Source organism: Oncorhynchus mykiss, chromosome 10 (assembly GCF_013265735.2).
Source record: "Oncorhynchus mykiss isolate Arlee chromosome 10, USDA_OmykA_1.1, whole genome shotgun sequence".
Classification (NCBI taxonomy): domain Eukaryota; kingdom Metazoa; phylum Chordata; class Actinopteri; order Salmoniformes; family Salmonidae; genus Oncorhynchus; species Oncorhynchus mykiss.
Window position 1 is genome coordinate 36,404,325 of NC_048574.1, and position 20,253 is coordinate 36,424,577.

Sequence of the window (20,253 nt, forward strand, 5' to 3'; positions counted from 1 at the left end):
ACCAGAGATACCAGATAGAGAGACCAGAGATACCAGATAGAGAAACCAGAGATACCAGATAGACAGACCAGAGAGACCAGATAGAGAAACCAGAGATACCAGATAGAGAGACCAGAGATACCAGATAGAGAAACCAGAGATACCAGATAGAGAGACCAGAGATACCAGATAGAGAAACCAGAGAGACCAGATAGAGAGACCAGAGATACCAGATAGAGAAACCAGAGAGACCAGATAGAGAGACCAGAGATACCAGATAGAGAGACCAGAGAGACCAGATAGAGAGACCAGAGATACCAGATAGCGAAACCAGAGAGACCAGATCGAGAGACCAGAGAGACTAGATAGAGAGACCAGAGAGACCAGATAGAGAGACCAGAGATACCAGATAGACAGACCAGAGATACCAGATAGACAGACCAGAGGGATGATACAGACACACAGTCAGAGGATCACAGAGAAGACAATCTGAGACAATCCCAAAAGGTACTCAGATGTCTCCACAACCATACACACGTTAGCCCAGTGTATCCCAGCTCACCTTGCACCAGCAGGTTGACAATGATGGTGTCAAAGCCCAGCGTGTTGGTGGCCGTGCACGTGTAGTACCCAGAATCCTCAGCTTTGACGGAACGTAGCACTAGAGTACCATTGGACAGGATCTGACGCTGTCCGTCCACAGTCACAGGAATAGCCGTGTACTCACTGATACACACACATAGAGGATCACAGTTAGACTTATCATAATACACCAAGCTAAACACCGGTCTGGTAGACTTAACCCCGAACAAATCCAGCATTGGCATCAAGTCTAAAGTTCCCACTTTGCTTCTATTAAGGATGAGTTGGGAGAGTTCTGACCTGTCTTTGGTCCATTTGAAGGTGGGGGTGGGTTCTCCCACTGAGCTGCAAGGCAAACGGATCTCCTTCATCCAGGGAGTGGTCACTGTGCCCCCGAACGACAGGATCTTAGCTGGGGCTGCAGACACAGGGTACACAGCTTAAACTGGGTTTCACACACGCACACCACACATGCACACACTCACACAGACACACACACAGACATACACACACTTAAGCACCCAGGCACACTCACAGCCAGACAAACACATCCCTCACAGTCTAACTTCCCTGCCCTATTTTCTGATGTGTAAGCGTTTGTCTCTAGTGTTTGCTGAGTGAGCTTGGTATTGAGTAGGTTAGCCTGGAGGGTAGCCTTTTACCCACTGTTATGAGAGCAGAGTGCTGGAGTGCCCCCCCCCCTTTCCTCCTCCCAGCTCTCTCTGTCTATCTATACTCCATAGATTCTCCCTTGTATTGATTCCTGTCTCTCCCCCCTCCCCTGTTCATCACCACATAATTAACAACAGTGTTTCCTGCTACACCGCTAGCCCTCAATCAATACTACAGCTGTCAGTCAATAGGACAGAGAGAGAGAGAGAGAGAGAGAGAGAGAGAGAGAGAGAGAGAGAGAGAAAGAAAGAAAGAAAGAAAGAAAGAAAGAAAGAAAGAAAGAAAGAAAGAAAGAAAGAAAGAAAGAAAGAAAGAAAGAAAGAAAGAAAGAAAGAAAGAAAGAAAGAAAGAAAGAAAGAAAAAGAGATAGAGAGAGAAAAAAAGAAAGAAAGAAAGAAAGAGAGAGAGAGAGAGGAGAGAGAGAGAGAGGAGAGAGAGACAGAGAGGAGAGAGACAGAGAGAGAGAGAGAGAAAGAGAGAGAGAGAAAAATAAATAAAGAAAGAAAGAAAGAGAGAGAGAGAGAGAGAGAGAGAGAGAGAGAGAGAGAGAGAGAGAGAAAGAGAGAGAGACCGAGACAGAGACAGAGACAGAGAGGAAGAGAATGGGAGAGATAGTGATATTGGGGAAGAGAAGAGAGAAGAAAGGTAGAGAGAGACAGATTAAATCCCTCTGTGTATTTCTGCAATACTTATTCCTCTTTTTTTAGTTCTCTTAATAACCTTTAGAAAAATCCCTCCACCCCCACTCTATTACCCCTCATCCCCTTCTGCCTTACCTTTCCCAGCAGGCTCCACGGTGACCTTTTCGCTGATGTTGCCGCGGCCAGCGGTTGTCACAGCGGCGGCCCAGATGAGGTACTGTTTACCGCGGGTCAGATGGGTGATCCTGTAGAACAACATCTCTGGGTTGGTCTCATACTCACTGGGAGCCTGGGGAAGAGAGATAGTGATTTGATTACTAACATTGTATGATACCATGCTACGGTAGCACTCGGGCAGCTTGGTATCTATGGTCTAATGGCATGAGGGAAAGCTCAGATGGCTTCCAAGAGGGTTAGAACTAAGGAGTATAACTCATGCATGTATGTAGGCACGTACACACACACATGCACCACCTCCCTCATCTGTTCACCACTCAATACCCATCTTCACCTCTTTTTCCATTTGCCTCATTTACCTTTTTCTCTCTTTCTCTCTCCCTCCCTATCTCAGCCTCTACCCAGGCTTGCTGGAGAGCAGGGTGGGTATGACAGAGGGATAGAGAGAAGAAGGGAGGGGAGGAGGGAGAAGGGGTGAATGTGGGGCTCTGGGGGGGTGAGTAACAGGAACATTAGAACATTCCTCCAGTGTGGAGGCAGCAGTGTCGTGGTGATTCAGGGAGCGATACGGAGACATAATGAAAAGAGGAACAAAAGCACTCTCATCTCAGTGTGACGGATACCCTCCCTCCCTCCTCCATACTCATTCACATGGTACTCATGCAGAGAGAGAGAGAGAGAGAGAGAGAGGGTGAGGATTTGTGAATGATAAGAAAGTGGGATTCTTCCATGATAGCAGGATTTTAATGTATATGTGTATGTGTGTGTGTGAGCATAGTGTGAAATCTGTGTGAAATCTGCATCACTAGTGCAGGCCTGTGTGTGAGAGCTCCTGATGCTGCAGTGTGCATGTGGGAGCTTGTTCTCCACTTCATTTGCATATCTACGTCTCATCACGTTGCCAAGACAACCACATCTGTTCATCTGGGGGGGGCAGGAAATAAAGTGACGGAGCAAACACAGAGAGAGAGAGACACACCCGAACAAACACACACACACACACACACACACACACACACACACACACACACACACACACACACACACACACTGGGTGATGGTTACTAATGAATTATCCATCAAGTGCTATATCATGCATTCACATCATGTTTTGTCGTTAGGTCCTTAATTATCTGCCTCTCCAATACCTGTAACTGCGCCTCCCCATCCCACACTCTCCCCTCTCAGTGGTACTTACCGGCTGTCCGGAGCCTGGGCTGGAGCAGTAGATGGTGTACTTGCGGATGACACCATTGGGTTTATGGGGGGGTAGCCAGGACACGACCACACTGCTGGGAGATGAGGGCACGGCTTTGATACCAGCTGGAGGACCTGGGACTGGAGAGTTCACAACAGATAGACAGGTCAGCAGGGTTGTGCGCATGCGCGCGCGCGTGTGTGCACGTGCATATGTGTGTGTGCGCGTGAGCGTGTGTATGTGTGTGCGTGCGTGCGTGTGTGTGTGTGTGTACTAAAGCCATGTTCAAGGAAACACGGGTGTGGGTGCGTTTCCATGCATGTGTGTGGGTGTTATAGGGATACTTGGGGATTTATCTGCCTCCCCAGAGTCAGATGAACTAGCTTCCAGTCATTGTGCTAATGTTAGTTAGGATTGATTCGCAAAACTACCTCTAACTTCCTTCATATTGGACACAGGGACATAAAAATGGTATCCACAACTTCATCTGACTTCAAAATCTCAGAAGTATTTCTATAACGGAGTGTTTAAGGGGAGGGGCGGGGCCAGACCAGGGTCAGCGGTGACATATGCTACCTCAGACACTGGTCAGCGGAGCTGCTCTGCTCCGTCTGCTGTGCTCTGGCCTGCCATCACACCCTGCAGTCTAACTCTCTAACCCCTAAACAGATTAACACACATCAGTCTGATCCTCCACTCACTGCATGGCCACTTGACTGTCTCACTGAGACGCCTAAAGAGCCTTACTACTATCAGTCATCAACACACATACTGTCTACACCTACTGTCTACACATACTGTCTACACCTACTGACTACACATACAGTCTACACCTACTGTCTACACCTACTGTCTACACATACTGTCTACATATACTGTCCACACATACTGTCCACACATACTGTCTACACATACTGTCTACACATACTGTCTACACATGCTGTCCACACATACTGTCCACACATACTGTCTACACATACTGTCTACAAATACTGTCTACACATACTGTCCACACATACTGTCCACACATACTGTCCACAGATACTGTCTACACATACTGTCCACACATACTGTCTACACATACTGTCTACACATACTGTCCACACATACAGTCTACACATACTGTCCACACATACTGTCAACACGTACTGTCCACACGTACTGTCCACACGTACTGTCTACACGTACTGTCTACACATACTGTCTACACCTTCTGTCCACACATACTGTCTACACCTACTGTCTACACATACTGTCTACACATACTGTCTACACCTTCTGTCCACACATACTGTCTACACATACTGTCTACAATACTGTCTACACATACTGTCTACACATACTGTCTACACCTACTGTCTACAATACTGTCTACACCTACTGTCTACACCTACTGTCCACACATACTGTCTACATATACTGTCTACACATACTGTCCACACATACTGTCCACACACACTGTCTACAATACTGTCTACACATTCTGTCCACACATACTGTCTACACATACTGTCTACACCTACTGTCCACACATACTGTCCACACATACTGTCTACACCTACTGTCTACACCTACTGTCTACACATACTGTCCACACATACTGTCCACACATACTGTCTACACATACTGTCCACACATACTGTCTACACATACTGTCTACACCTACTGTCTACACATACTGTCCACACATACTGTCCACACATACTGTCAACACCTACTGTCCACAAATACTGTCCACACATACTGTCTACACCTACTGTCTACACCTACGGTCCACACATACTGTCTACACATACTGTCTACACATACTGTCCACACATACTGTTCACACATACTGTCTACACATACTGTCTACACATACTGTCTACACCTACTGTCCACACATACTGTCTACACATACTGTCTACACATAATGTCTACACATACTGTCTACACATACTGTCCACACCTTCTGTCCACACATACTGTCTACACATACTGTCTACACATACTGTCTACACCTTCTGTCCACACATACTGTCTACACATACTGTCTACACCTACTGTCTACACATACTGTCTACACATACTGTCTACAATACTGTCTACACCTACTGTCTACACATACTGTCTACACCTACTGTCTACACCTACTGTCCACAAATACTGTCTACACATACTGTCTACACATACTGTCCACACATACTATCCACACATACTGTCTACAATACTGTCTACACCTTCTGTCCACACATACTGTCTACACATACTGTCTACACCTACTGTCCACACATACTGTCCACACATACTGTCAACACCTACTGTCCACACATACTGTCCACCCATACTGTCTACACACACTGTCTACACATACTGTCTACACATACTGTCCACACATACTGTGTACACATACTGTCAACACATACTGTCTACAACTACTGTCAACACATACTGTCAACACCTACTGTCCACACATACTGTCTACAATACTGTCTACACCTACTGTCCACACATACTGTCCACACATACTGTCTACACATACTGTCTACACCTACTGTCTACACATCCTGTCAACACCTGCTGTCTACACATACTGTCTACACATACTGTCTACAATACTGTCTACACCTACTGTCCACACCTACTGTCTACACCTACTGTCCACACATACTGTCTACACCTACTGTCCACACCTACTGTCTACACCTTCTGTCCACACATACTGTGTACACATACTGTCCACACATACTGTCTACAATACTGTCCACACATACTGTCTACACCTACTGTCTACACATACTGTCTACACATACTGTCTACACATACTGTCCACACATACTGTCTACAATACTGTCCACACATAGTGTCCACACCTACTGTCTACACATACTGTCTACACCTACTGTCTACACATACTGTCCACACATACTGTCTACACATACTGTCTACACATACTCTCTACACATACTGTCAACACATACTGTCCACACATACTGTCCACACATACTGTCTACACATACTGTCTACACATACTGTCAACATCTACTGTCCACACATACTGTCTACACATACTGTCTACACATACTGTCTACACATACAGTCAACACCTACTGTCCACACATACTGTCCACACATACTGTCTACACACACTGTCTACACATACTGTCTACACATACTGTCCACACATACTGTGTACACATACTGTCAACACATACTGTGTACACATACTGTCAACACATACTGTCAACACATACTGTCTACACATACTGTCTACAGGACATTACTCTCAGAATACTGCCCACTTCATCAGATAGAAAGACGTGGGTTTCCCTGGGTTACGAGGGACTGGGCTGAAATGAATATTGCGAGGCTTGACTACACTAGACCTTCTTCCATGTACTTTACCGTACTGTAGGACCTAGAGTACACAGATTAATAAGGACACATCCAACCCTAGATAGACATCACTAGCATTCTGTGCCTGCTGCACTTAACCCTGCTGTCGACAATACTGTCTACACCTACTGTCCACACCTACTGTCTACACCTACTGTCCATACCTACTGTCTACACCTTCTGTCCACACATACTGTCTACACCTACTGTCTACACATACTGTCCACACATACTGTCTACACCTACTGTCCACACATACTGTCTACACATACTGTCTACACCTACTGTCTACACCTGTCCACACATACTGTATACACCTACTGTCTACACATACTGTCCACACATACTGTCTACAATACTGTCCACACATACTGTCCACACATACTGTCCACACATACTGTCTACAATACTTTCCACACATACTGTCTACACATACTGTCTACACATACTGTCCACACATACTGTCTACACATACAGTCTACACCTACTGTCTACACCTACTGTCTACACATACTGTCTACAATACTGTCCACACCTACTGTCCACACCTACTGTCCACACATACTGTCTACAATACTGTCTACACCTACTGTCCACACATACTGTCCACACATACTGTCTACACATACTGTCTACACCGACTGTCTACACATACTGTCAACACCTACTGTCCACACATACTGTCTACAATACTGTCTACACCTACTGTCCACACCTACTGTCTACACATTCTGTCTGCACATACTGTCTACACATACTGTCTACACCTACTGTCTACACATACTGTCCACACATACTGTCTACAATACTGCCCACACATACTGTCCACACATACTGTCCACACATACTGTCTACAATACTTTTCACACATACTGTCTACACATACTGTCTACACATACTGTCCACACATACTGTCTACACATACTGTCTACACCTACTGTCTACACCTACTGTCCACACATACTGTCTACAATACTGTCCACACCTACTGTCCACACCTACTGTCCACACATACTGTCTACAATACTGTCTACACCTACTGTCCACACATACTGTCCACACATACTGTCTACACATACTGTCTACACCGACTGTCTACACATACTGTCAACACCTACTGTCCACACATACTGTCTACAATACTGTCTACACCTACTGTCCACACCTACTGTCTACACATTCTGTCTGCACATACTGTCCACACATAGTGTCCACACCTACTGTCTACACATACTGTCTACACCTACTGTCTACACATACTGTCCACACATACTGTCTACACCTACTGTCCACACATACTGTCTACACATACTGTCTACACATACTGTCTACACATACTGTCAACACATACTGTCCACACGTACTGTCTACACATACTGTCTACACATACTGTCAACACCTACTGTTCACACATACTGTCTACACATACTGTCTACACATACTGTCTACAATACTGTCCACAAATACTGTCCTACACATACTGTCTACACATGCTGTCCACACATACTGTCTACACATACTGTCTACACCTACTGTCTACACCTACTGTCCACACATACTGTCTACAATACTGTCCACACCTATTGTCCACACATACTGTCTACAATACTGTCTACACCTACTGTCCACACATACTGTCCACACATACTGTCTACACATACTGTCTACACCTACTGTCTACACATCCTGTCAACACCTGCTGTCTACACATACTGTCTACACATACTGTCTACAATACTGTCTACACCTACTGTCCACACCTACTGTCTACACCTACTGTCTACAATACTGTCTACACCTACTGTCCACACATACTGTCTACACCTACTGTCCACACCTACTGTCTACACCTTCTGTCCACACATACTGTCTACACATACTGTCCACACATACTGTCTACAATACTGTCCACACCTACTGTCCACACATACTGTCTACAATACTGTCTACACCTACTGTCCACACATACTGTCCACACATACTGTCTACACATACTGTCTACACCTACTGTCTACACATACTGTCAACACCTACTGTCCACAAATACTGTCTACAATACTGTCTACACCTACTGTCCACACCTACTGTCCACACATTCTGTCTACACATACTGTCCACACATAGTGTCCACACCTACTGTCAACACATACTGTCTACACCTACTGTCTACACATACTGTCCACACATACTGTCTACACATACTGTCTACACATACTGTCTACACCTACTGTCTACACATACTGTCTACACCTACTGTCTACACCTACTGTCTACACATACTGTCCACACATACTGTCCACACATACTGTCTACACATACTGTCCACACATACTGTCTACACATACTGTCTACACCTACTGTCTACACATACTGTCCACACATACTGTCCACACATACTGTCAACACCTACTGTCCACAAATACTGTCCACACATACTGTCTACACATACTGTCTACACCTACGGTCCACACATACTGTCTACACATACTGTCTACACATACTGTCCACACATACTGTTCACACATACTGTCTACACATACTGTCTACACATACTGTCTACACCTACTGTCCACACATACTGTCTACACATACTGTCTACACATAATGTCTACACATACTGTCTAACAATACTGTCCACACCTTCTGTCCACACATACTGTCTACACATACTGTCTACACATACTGTCTACACCTTCTGTCCACACATACTGTCTACACATACTGTCTACACCTACTGTCTACACATACTGTCTACACATACTGTCTACAATACTGTCTACACCTACTGTCTACACATACTGTCTACACCTACTGTCTACAATACTGTCTACACCTACTGTCTACACCTACTGTCTACACATACTGTCTACAATACTGTCTACACCTACTGTCCACACATACTGTCCACACATTCTGTCTGCACATACTGTCTACACATACTGTCTACACCTACTGTCTACACATACTGTCCACACATACTGTCTACAATACTGCCCACACATACTGTCCACACATACTGTCCACACATACTGTCTACAATACTTTTCACACATACTGTCTACACATACTGTCTACACATACTGTCCACACATACTGTCTACACATACTGTCTACACCTACTGTCTACACCTACTGTCCACACATACTGTCTACAATACTGTCCACACCTACTGTCCACACCTACTGTCCACACATACTGTCTACAATACTGTCTACACCTACTGTCCACACATACTGTCCACACATACTGTCTACACATACTGTCTACACCGACTGTCTACACATACTGTCAACACCTACTGTCCACACATACTGTCTACAATACTGTCTACACCTACTGTCCACACCTACTGTCTACACATTCTGTCTGCACATACTGTCCACACATAGTGTCCACACCTACTGTCTACACATACTGTCTACACCTACTGTCTACACATACTGTCCACACATACTGTCTACACCTACTGTCCACACATACTGTCTACACATACTGTCTACACATACTGTCTACACATACTGTCAACACATACTGTCCACACGTACTGTCTACACATACTGTCTACACATACTGTCAACACCTACTGTTCACACATACTGTCTACACATACTGTCTACACATACTGTCTACAATACTGTCCACAAATACTGTCCTACACATACTGTCTACACATGCTGTCCACACATACTGTCTACACATACTGTCTACACCTACTGTCTACACCTACTGTCCACACATACTGTCTACAATACTGTCCACACCTATTGTCCACACATACTGTCTACAATACTGTCTACACCTACTGTCCACACATACTGTCCACACATACTGTCTACACATACTGTCTACACCTACTGTCTACACATCCTGTCAACACCTGCTGTCTACACATACTGTCTACACATACTGTCTACAATACTGTCTACACCTACTGTCCACACCTACTGTCTACACCTACTGTCTACAATACTGTCTACACCTACTGTCCACACATACTGTCTACACCTACTGTCCACACCTACTGTCTACACCTTCTGTCCACACATACTGTCTACACATACTGTCCACACATACTGTCTACAATACTGTCCACACCTACTGTCCACACATACTGTCTACAATACTGTCTACACCTACTGTCCACACATACTGTCCACACATACTGTCTACACATACTGTCTACACCTACTGTCTACACATACTGTCAACACCTACTGTCCACAAATACTGTCTACAATACTGTCTACACCTACTGTCCACACCTACTGTCCACACATTCTGTCTACACATACTGTCCACACATAGTGTCCACACCTACTGTCAACACATACTGTCTACACCTACTGTCTACACATACTGTCCACACATACTGTCTACACATACTGTCTACACATACTGTCTACACCTACTGTCTACACATACTGTCTACACCTACTGTCTACACCTACTGTCTACACATACTGTCCACACATACTGTCCACACATACTGTCTACACATACTGTCCACACATACTGTCTACACATACTGTCTACACCTACTGTCTACACATACTGTCCACACATACTGTCCACACATACTGTCAACACCTACTGTCCACAAATACTGTCCACACATACTGTCTACACATACTGTCTACACCTACGGTCCACACATACTGTCTACACATACTGTCTACACATACTGTCCACACATACTGTTCACACATACTGTCTACACATACTGTCTACACATACTGTCTACACCTACTGTCCACACATACTGTCTACACATACTGTCTACACATAATGTCTACACATACTGTCTAACAATACTGTCCACACCTTCTGTCCACACATACTGTCTACACATACTGTCTACACATACTGTCTACACCTTCTGTCCACACATACTGTCTACACATACTGTCTACACCTACTGTCTACACATACTGTCTACACATACTGTCTACAATACTGTCTACACCTACTGTCTACACATACTGTCTACACCTACTGTCTACAATACTGTCTACACCTACTGTCTACACCTACTGTCCACAAATACTGTCTACACATACTGTCTACACATACTGTCCACACATACTATCCACACATACTGTCTACAATACTGTCTACACCTTCTGTCCACACATACTGTCTACACATACTGTCTACACCTACTGTCCACACATACTGTCCACACATACTGTCAACACCTACTGTCCACACATACTGTCCACACATACTGTCTACACACACTGTCTACACATACTGTCTACACATACTGTCCACACATACTGTGTACACATACTGTCTACACATACTGTCCACACATACTGTCCACACATACTGTCAACACCTACTGTCCACAAATACTGTCCACACATACTGTCTACACATACTGTCTACACCTACGGTCCACACATACTGTCTACACATACTGTCTACACATACTGTCCACACATACTGTTCACACATACTGTCTACACATACTGTCTACACATACTGTCTACACCTACTGTCCACACATACTGTCTACACATACTGTCTACACATAATGTCTACACATACTGTCTAACAATACTGTCCACACCTTCTGTCCACACATACTGTCTACACATACTGTCTACACATACTGTCTACACCTTCTGTCCACACATACTGTCTACACATACTGTCTACACCTACTGTCTACACATACTGTCTACACATACTGTCTACAATACTGTCTACACCTACTGTCTACACATACTGTCTACACCTACTGTCTACAATACTGTCTACACCTACTGTCTACACCTACTGTCTACACATACTGTCTACAATACTGTCTACACCTACTGTCCACACATACTGTCCACACATTCTGTCTGCACATACTGTCTACACATACTGTCTACACCTACTGTCTACACATACTGTCCACACATACTGTCTACAATACTGCCCACACATACTGTCCACACATACTGTCCACACATACTGTCTACAATACTTTTCACACATACTGTCTACACATACTGTCTACACATACTGTCCACACATACTGTCTACACATACTGTCTACACCTACTGTCTACACCTACTGTCCACACATACTGTCTACAATACTGTCCACACCTACTGTCCACACCTACTGTCCACACATACTGTCTACAATACTGTCTACACCTACTGTCCACACATACTGTCCACACATACTGTCTACACATACTGTCTACACCGACTGTCTACACATACTGTCAACACCTACTGTCCACACATACTGTCTACAATACTGTCTACACCTACTGTCCACACCTACTGTCTACACATTCTGTCTGCACATACTGTCCACACATAGTGTCCACACCTACTGTCTACACATACTGTCTACACCTACTGTCTACACATACTGTCCACACATACTGTCTACACCTACTGTCCACACATACTGTCTACACATACTGTCTACACATACTGTCTACACATACTGTCAACACATACTGTCCACACGTACTGTCTACACATACTGTCTACACATACTGTCAACACCTACTGTTCACACATACTGTCTACACATACTGTCTACACATACTGTCTACAATACTGTCCACAAATACTGTCCTACACATACTGTCTACACATGCTGTCCACACATACTGTCTACACATACTGTCTACACCTACTGTCTACACCTACTGTCCACACATACTGTCTACAATACTGTCCACACCTATTGTCCACACATACTGTCTACAATACTGTCTACACCTACTGTCCACACATACTGTCCACACATACTGTCTACACATACTGTCTACACCTACTGTCTACACATCCTGTCAACACCTGCTGTCTACACATACTGTCTACACATACTGTCTACAATACTGTCTACACCTACTGTCCACACCTACTGTCTACACCTACTGTCTACAATACTGTCTACACCTACTGTCCACACATACTGTCTACACCTACTGTCCACACCTACTGTCTACACCTTCTGTCCACACATACTGTCTACACATACTGTCCACACATACTGTCTACAATACTGTCCACACCTACTGTCCACACATACTGTCTACAATACTGTCTACACCTACTGTCCACACATACTGTCCACACATACTGTCTACACATACTGTCTACACCTACTGTCTACACATACTGTCAACACCTACTGTCCACAAATACTGTCTACAATACTGTCTACACCTACTGTCCACACCTACTGTCCACACATTCTGTCTACACATACTGTCCACACATAGTGTCCACACCTACTGTCAACACATACTGTCTACACCTACTGTCTACACATACTGTCCACACATACTGTCTACACATACTGTCTACACATACTGTCTACACCTACTGTCTACACATACTGTCTACACCTACTGTCTACACCTACTGTCTACACATACTGTCCACACATACTGTCCACACATACTGTCTACACATACTGTCCACACATACTGTCTACACATACTGTCTACACCTACTGTCTACACATACTGTCCACACATACTGTCCACACATACTGTCAACACCTACTGTCCACAAATACTGTCCACACATACTGTCTACACATACTGTCTACACCTACGGTCCACACATACTGTCTACACATACTGTCTACACATACTGTCCACACATACTGTTCACACATACTGTCTACACATACTGTCTACACATACTGTCTACACCTACTGTCCACACATACTGTCTACACATACTGTCTACACATAATGTCTACACATACTGTCTAACAATACTGTCCACACCTTCTGTCCACACATACTGTCTACACATACTGTCTACACATACTGTCTACACCTTCTGTCCACACATACTGTCTACACATACTGTCTACACCTACTGTCTACACATACTGTCTACACATACTGTCTACAATACTGTCTACACCTACTGTCTACACATACTGTCTACACCTACTGTCTACAATACTGTCTACACCTACTGTCTACACCTACTGTCCACAAATACTGTCTACACATACTGTCTACACATACTGTCCACACATACTATCCACACATACTGTCTACAATACTGTCTACACCTTCTGTCCACACATACTGTCTACACATACTGTCTACACCTACTGTCCACACATACTGTCCACACATACTGTCAACACCTACTGTCCACACATACTGTCCACACATACTGTCTACACACACTGTCTACACATACTGTCTACACATACTGTCCACACATACTGTGTACACATACTGTCAACACATACTGTCTACAACTACTGTCAACACATACTGTCAACACCTACTGTCCACACATACTGTCTACAATACTGTCTACACCTACTGTCCACACATACTGTCCACACATACTGTCTACACATACTGTCTACACCTACTGTCTACACATCCTGTCAACACCTGCTGTCTACACATACTGTCTACACATACTATCTACAATACTGTCTACACCTACTGTCCACACCTACTGTCTACACCTACTGTCCACACATACTGTCTACACATACTGTCAACACCTACTGTTCACACATACTGTCTACACATACTGTCTACACATACTGTCTACAATACTGTCCACAAATACTGTCCTACACATACTGTCTACACATGCTGTCCACACATACTGTCTACACATACTGTCTACACCTACTGTCTACACCTACTGTCCACACATACTGTCTACAATACTGTCCACACCTATTGTCCACACATACTGTCTACAATACTGTCTACACCTACTGTCCACACATACTGTCCACACATACTGTCTACACATACTGTCTACACCTACTGTCTACACATCCTGTCAACACCTGCTGTCTACACATACTGTCTACACATACTGTCTACAATACTGTCTACACCTACTGTCCACACCTACTGTCTACACCTACTGTCTACAATACTGTCTACACCTACTGTCCACACATACTGTCTACACCTACTGTCCACACCTACTGTCTACACCTTCTGTCCACACATACTGTCTACACATACTGTCCACACATACTGTCTACAATACTGTCCACACCTACTGTCCACACATACTGTCTACAATACTGTCTACACCTACTGTCCACACATACTGTCCACACATACTGTCTACACATACTGTCTACACCTACTGTCTACACATACTGTCAACACCTACTGTCCACAAATACTGTCTACAATACTGTCTACACCTACTGTCCACACCTACTGTCCACACATTCTGTCTACACATACTGTCCACACATAGTGTCCACACCTACTGTCAACACATACTGTCTACACCTACTGTCTACACATACTGTCCACACATACTGTCTACACATACTGTCTACACATACTGTCTACACCTACTGTCTACACATACTGTCTACACCTACTGTCTACACCTACTGTCTACACATACTGTCCACACATACTGTCCACACATACTGTCTACACATACTGTCCACACATACTGTCTACACATACTGTCTACACCTACTGTCTACACATACTGTCCACACATACTGTCCACACATACTGTCAACACCTACTGTCCACAAATACTGTCCACACATACTGTCTACACATACTGTCTACACCTACGGTCCACACATACTGTCTACACATACTGTCTACACATACTGTCCACACATACTGTTCACACATACTGTCTACACATACTGTCTACACATACTGTCTACACCTACTGTCCACACATACTGTCTACACATACTGTCTACACATAATGTCTACACATACTGTCTAACAATACTGTCCACACCTTCTGTCCACACATACTGTCTACACATACTGTCTACACATACTGTCTACACCTTCTGTCCACACATACTGTCTACACATACTGTCTACACCTACTGTCTACACATACTGTCTACACATACTGTCTACAATACTGTCTACACCTACTGTCTACACATACTGTCTACACCTACTGTCTACAATACTGTCTACACCTACTGTCTACACCTACTGTCTACACATACTGTCTACAATACTGTCTACACCTACTGTCCACACATACTGTCCACACATTCTGTCTGCACATACTGTCTACACATACTGTCTACACCTACTGTCTACACATACTGTCCACACATACTGTCTACAATACTGCCCACACATACTGTCCACACATACTGTCCACACATACTGTCTACAATACTTTTCACACATACTGTCTACACATACTGTCTACACATACTGTCCACACATACTGTCTACACATACTGTCTACACCTACTGTCTACACCTACTGTCCACACATACTGTCTACAATACTGTCCACACCTACTGTCCACACCTACTGTCCACACATACTGTCTACAATACTGTCTACACCTACTGTCCACACATACTGTCCACACATACTGTCTACACATACTGTCTACACCGACTGTCTACACATACTGTCAACACCTACTGTCCACACATACTGTCTACAATACTGTCTACACCTACTGTCCACACCTACTGTCTACACATTCTGTCTGCACATACTGTCCACACATAGTGTCCACACCTACTGTCTACACATACTGTCTACACCTACTGTCTACACATACTGTCCACACATACTGTCTACACCTACTGTCCACACATACTGTCTACACATACTGTCTACACATACTGTCTACACATACTGTCAACACATACTGTCCACACGTACTGTCTACACATACTGTCTACACATACTGTCAACACCTACTGTTCACACATACTGTCTACACATACTGTCTACACATACTGTCTACAATACTGTCCACAAATACTGTCCTACACATACTGTCTACACATGCTGTCCACACATACTGTCTACACATACTGTCTACACCTACTGTCTACACCTACTGTCCACACATACTGTCTACAATACTGTCCACACCTATTGTCCACACATACTGTCTACAATACTGTCTACACCTACTGTCCACACATACTGTCCACACATACTGTCTACACATACTGTCTACACCTACTGTCTACACATCCTGTCAACACCTGCTGTCTACACATACTGTCTACACATACTGTCTACAATACTGTCTACACCTACTGTCCACACCTACTGTCTACACCTACTGTCTACAATACTGTCTACACCTACTGTCCACACATACTGTCTACACCTACTGTCCACACCTACTGTCTACACCTTCTGTCCACACATACTGTCTACACATACTGTCCACACATACTGTCTACAATACTGTCCACACCTACTGTCCACACATACTGTCTACAATACTGTCTACACCTACTGTCCACACATACTGTCCACACATACTGTCTACACATACTGTCTACACCTACTGTCTACACATACTGTCAACACCTACTGTCCACAAATACTGTCTACAATACTGTCTACACCTACTGTCCACACCTACTGTCCACACATTCTGTCTACACATACTGTCCACACATAGTGTCCACACCTACTGTCAACACATACTGTCTACACCTACTGTCTACACATACTGTCCACACATACTGTCTACACATACTGTCTACACATACTGTCTACACCTACTGTCTACACATACTGTCTACACCTACTGTCTACACCTACTGTCTACACATACTGTCCACACATACTGTCCACACATACTGTCTACACATACTGTCCACACATACTGTCTACACATACTGTCTACACCTACTGTCTACACATACTGTCCACACATACTGTCCACACATACTGTCAACACCTACTGTCCACAAATACTGTCCACACATACTGTCTACACATACTGTCTACACCTACGGTCCACACATACTGTCTACACATACTGTCTACACATACTGTCCACACATACTGTTCACACATACTGTCTACACATACTGTCTACACATACTGTCTACACCTACTGTCCACACATACTGTCTACACATACTGTCTACACATAATGTCTACACATACTGTCTAACAATACTGTCCACACCTTCTGTCCACACATACTGTCTACACATACTGTCTACACATACTGTCTACACCTTCTGTCCACACATACTGTCTACACATACTGTCTACACCTACTGTCTACACATACTGTCTACACATACTGTCTACAATACTGTCTACACCTACTGTCTACACATACTGTCTACACCTACTGTCTACAATACTGTCTACACCTACTGTCTACACCTACTGTCCACAAATACTGTCTACACATACTGTCTACACATACTGTCCACACATACTATCCACACATACTGTCTACAATACTGTCTACACCTTCTGTCCACACATACTGTCTACACATACTGTCTACACCTACTGTCCACACATACTGTCCACACATACTGTCAACACCTACTGTCCACACATACTGTCCACACATACTGTCTACACACACTGTCTACACATACTGTCTACACATACTGTCCACACATACTGTGTACACATACTGTCTACACATACTGTCCACACATACTGTCCACACATACTGTCAACACCTACTGTCCACAAATACTGTCCACACATACTGTCTACACATACTGTCTACACCTACGGTCCACACATACTGTCTACACATACTGTCTACACATACTGTCCACACATACTGTTCACACATACTGTCTACACATACTGTCTACACATACTGTCTACACCTACTGTCCACACATACTGTCTACACATACTGTCTACACATAATGTCTACACATACTGTCTAACAATACTGTCCACACCTTCTGTCCACACATACTGTCTACACATACTGTCTACACATACTGTCTACACCTTCTGTCCACACATACTGTCTACACATACTGTCTACACCTACTGTCTACACATACTGTCTACACATACTGTCTACAATACTGTCTACACCTACTGTCTACACATACTGTCTACACCTACTGTCTACAATACTGTCTACACCTACTGTCTACACCTACTGTCTACACATACTGTCTACAATACTGTCTACACCTACTGTCCACACATACTGTCCACACATTCTGTCTGCACATACTGTCTACACATACTGTCTACACCTACTGTCTACACATACTGTCCACACATACTGTCTACAATACTGCCCACACATACTGTCCACACATACTGTCCACACATACTGTCTACAATACTTTTCACACATACTGTCTACACATACTGTCTACACATACTGTCCACACATACTGTCTACACATACTGTCTACACCTACTGTCTACACCTACTGTCCACACATACTGTCTACAATACTGTCCACACCTACTGTCCACACCTACTGTCCACACATACTGTCTACAATACTGTCTACACCTACTGTCCACACATACTGTCCACACATACTGTCTACACATACTGTCTACACCGACTGTCTACACATACTGTCAACACCTACTGTCCACACATACTGTCTACAATACTGTCTACACCTACTGTCCACACCTACTGTCTACACATTCTGTCTGCACATACTGTCCACACATAGTGTCCACACCTACTGTCTACACATACTGTCTACACCTACTGTCTACACATACTGTCCACACATACTGTCTACACCTACTGTCCACACATACTGTCTACACATACTGTCTACACATACTGTCTACACATACTGTCAACACATACTGTCCACACGTACTGTCTACACATACTGTCTACACATACTGTCAACACCTACTGTTCA

General features: G+C 43.9%; 1 protein-coding gene across 2 annotated transcripts in view; it reads right to left on the reverse strand.

The window, feature by feature from the left end:
* The window catches only part of LOC110533100 (Down syndrome cell adhesion molecule-like protein 1 homolog), a 194,009-nt gene that overhangs the window by 5,385 nt on the left and 168,371 nt on the right, over positions 1-20,253 (reverse strand). For both annotated transcript variants that reach the window (XM_036990185.1, XM_036990184.1), the window contains exons 20-23: positions 3,250-3,389; positions 2,010-2,163; positions 862-979; positions 542-705 (exon numbers count right to left, since the gene is read on the reverse strand). In XM_036990185.1, coding sequence (XP_036846080.1) covers positions 542-705; positions 862-979; positions 2,010-2,163; positions 3,250-3,389 — 576 coding nt within the window. The remainder of the gene's footprint in view (positions 1-541; positions 706-861; positions 980-2,009; positions 2,164-3,249; positions 3,390-20,253) is intronic.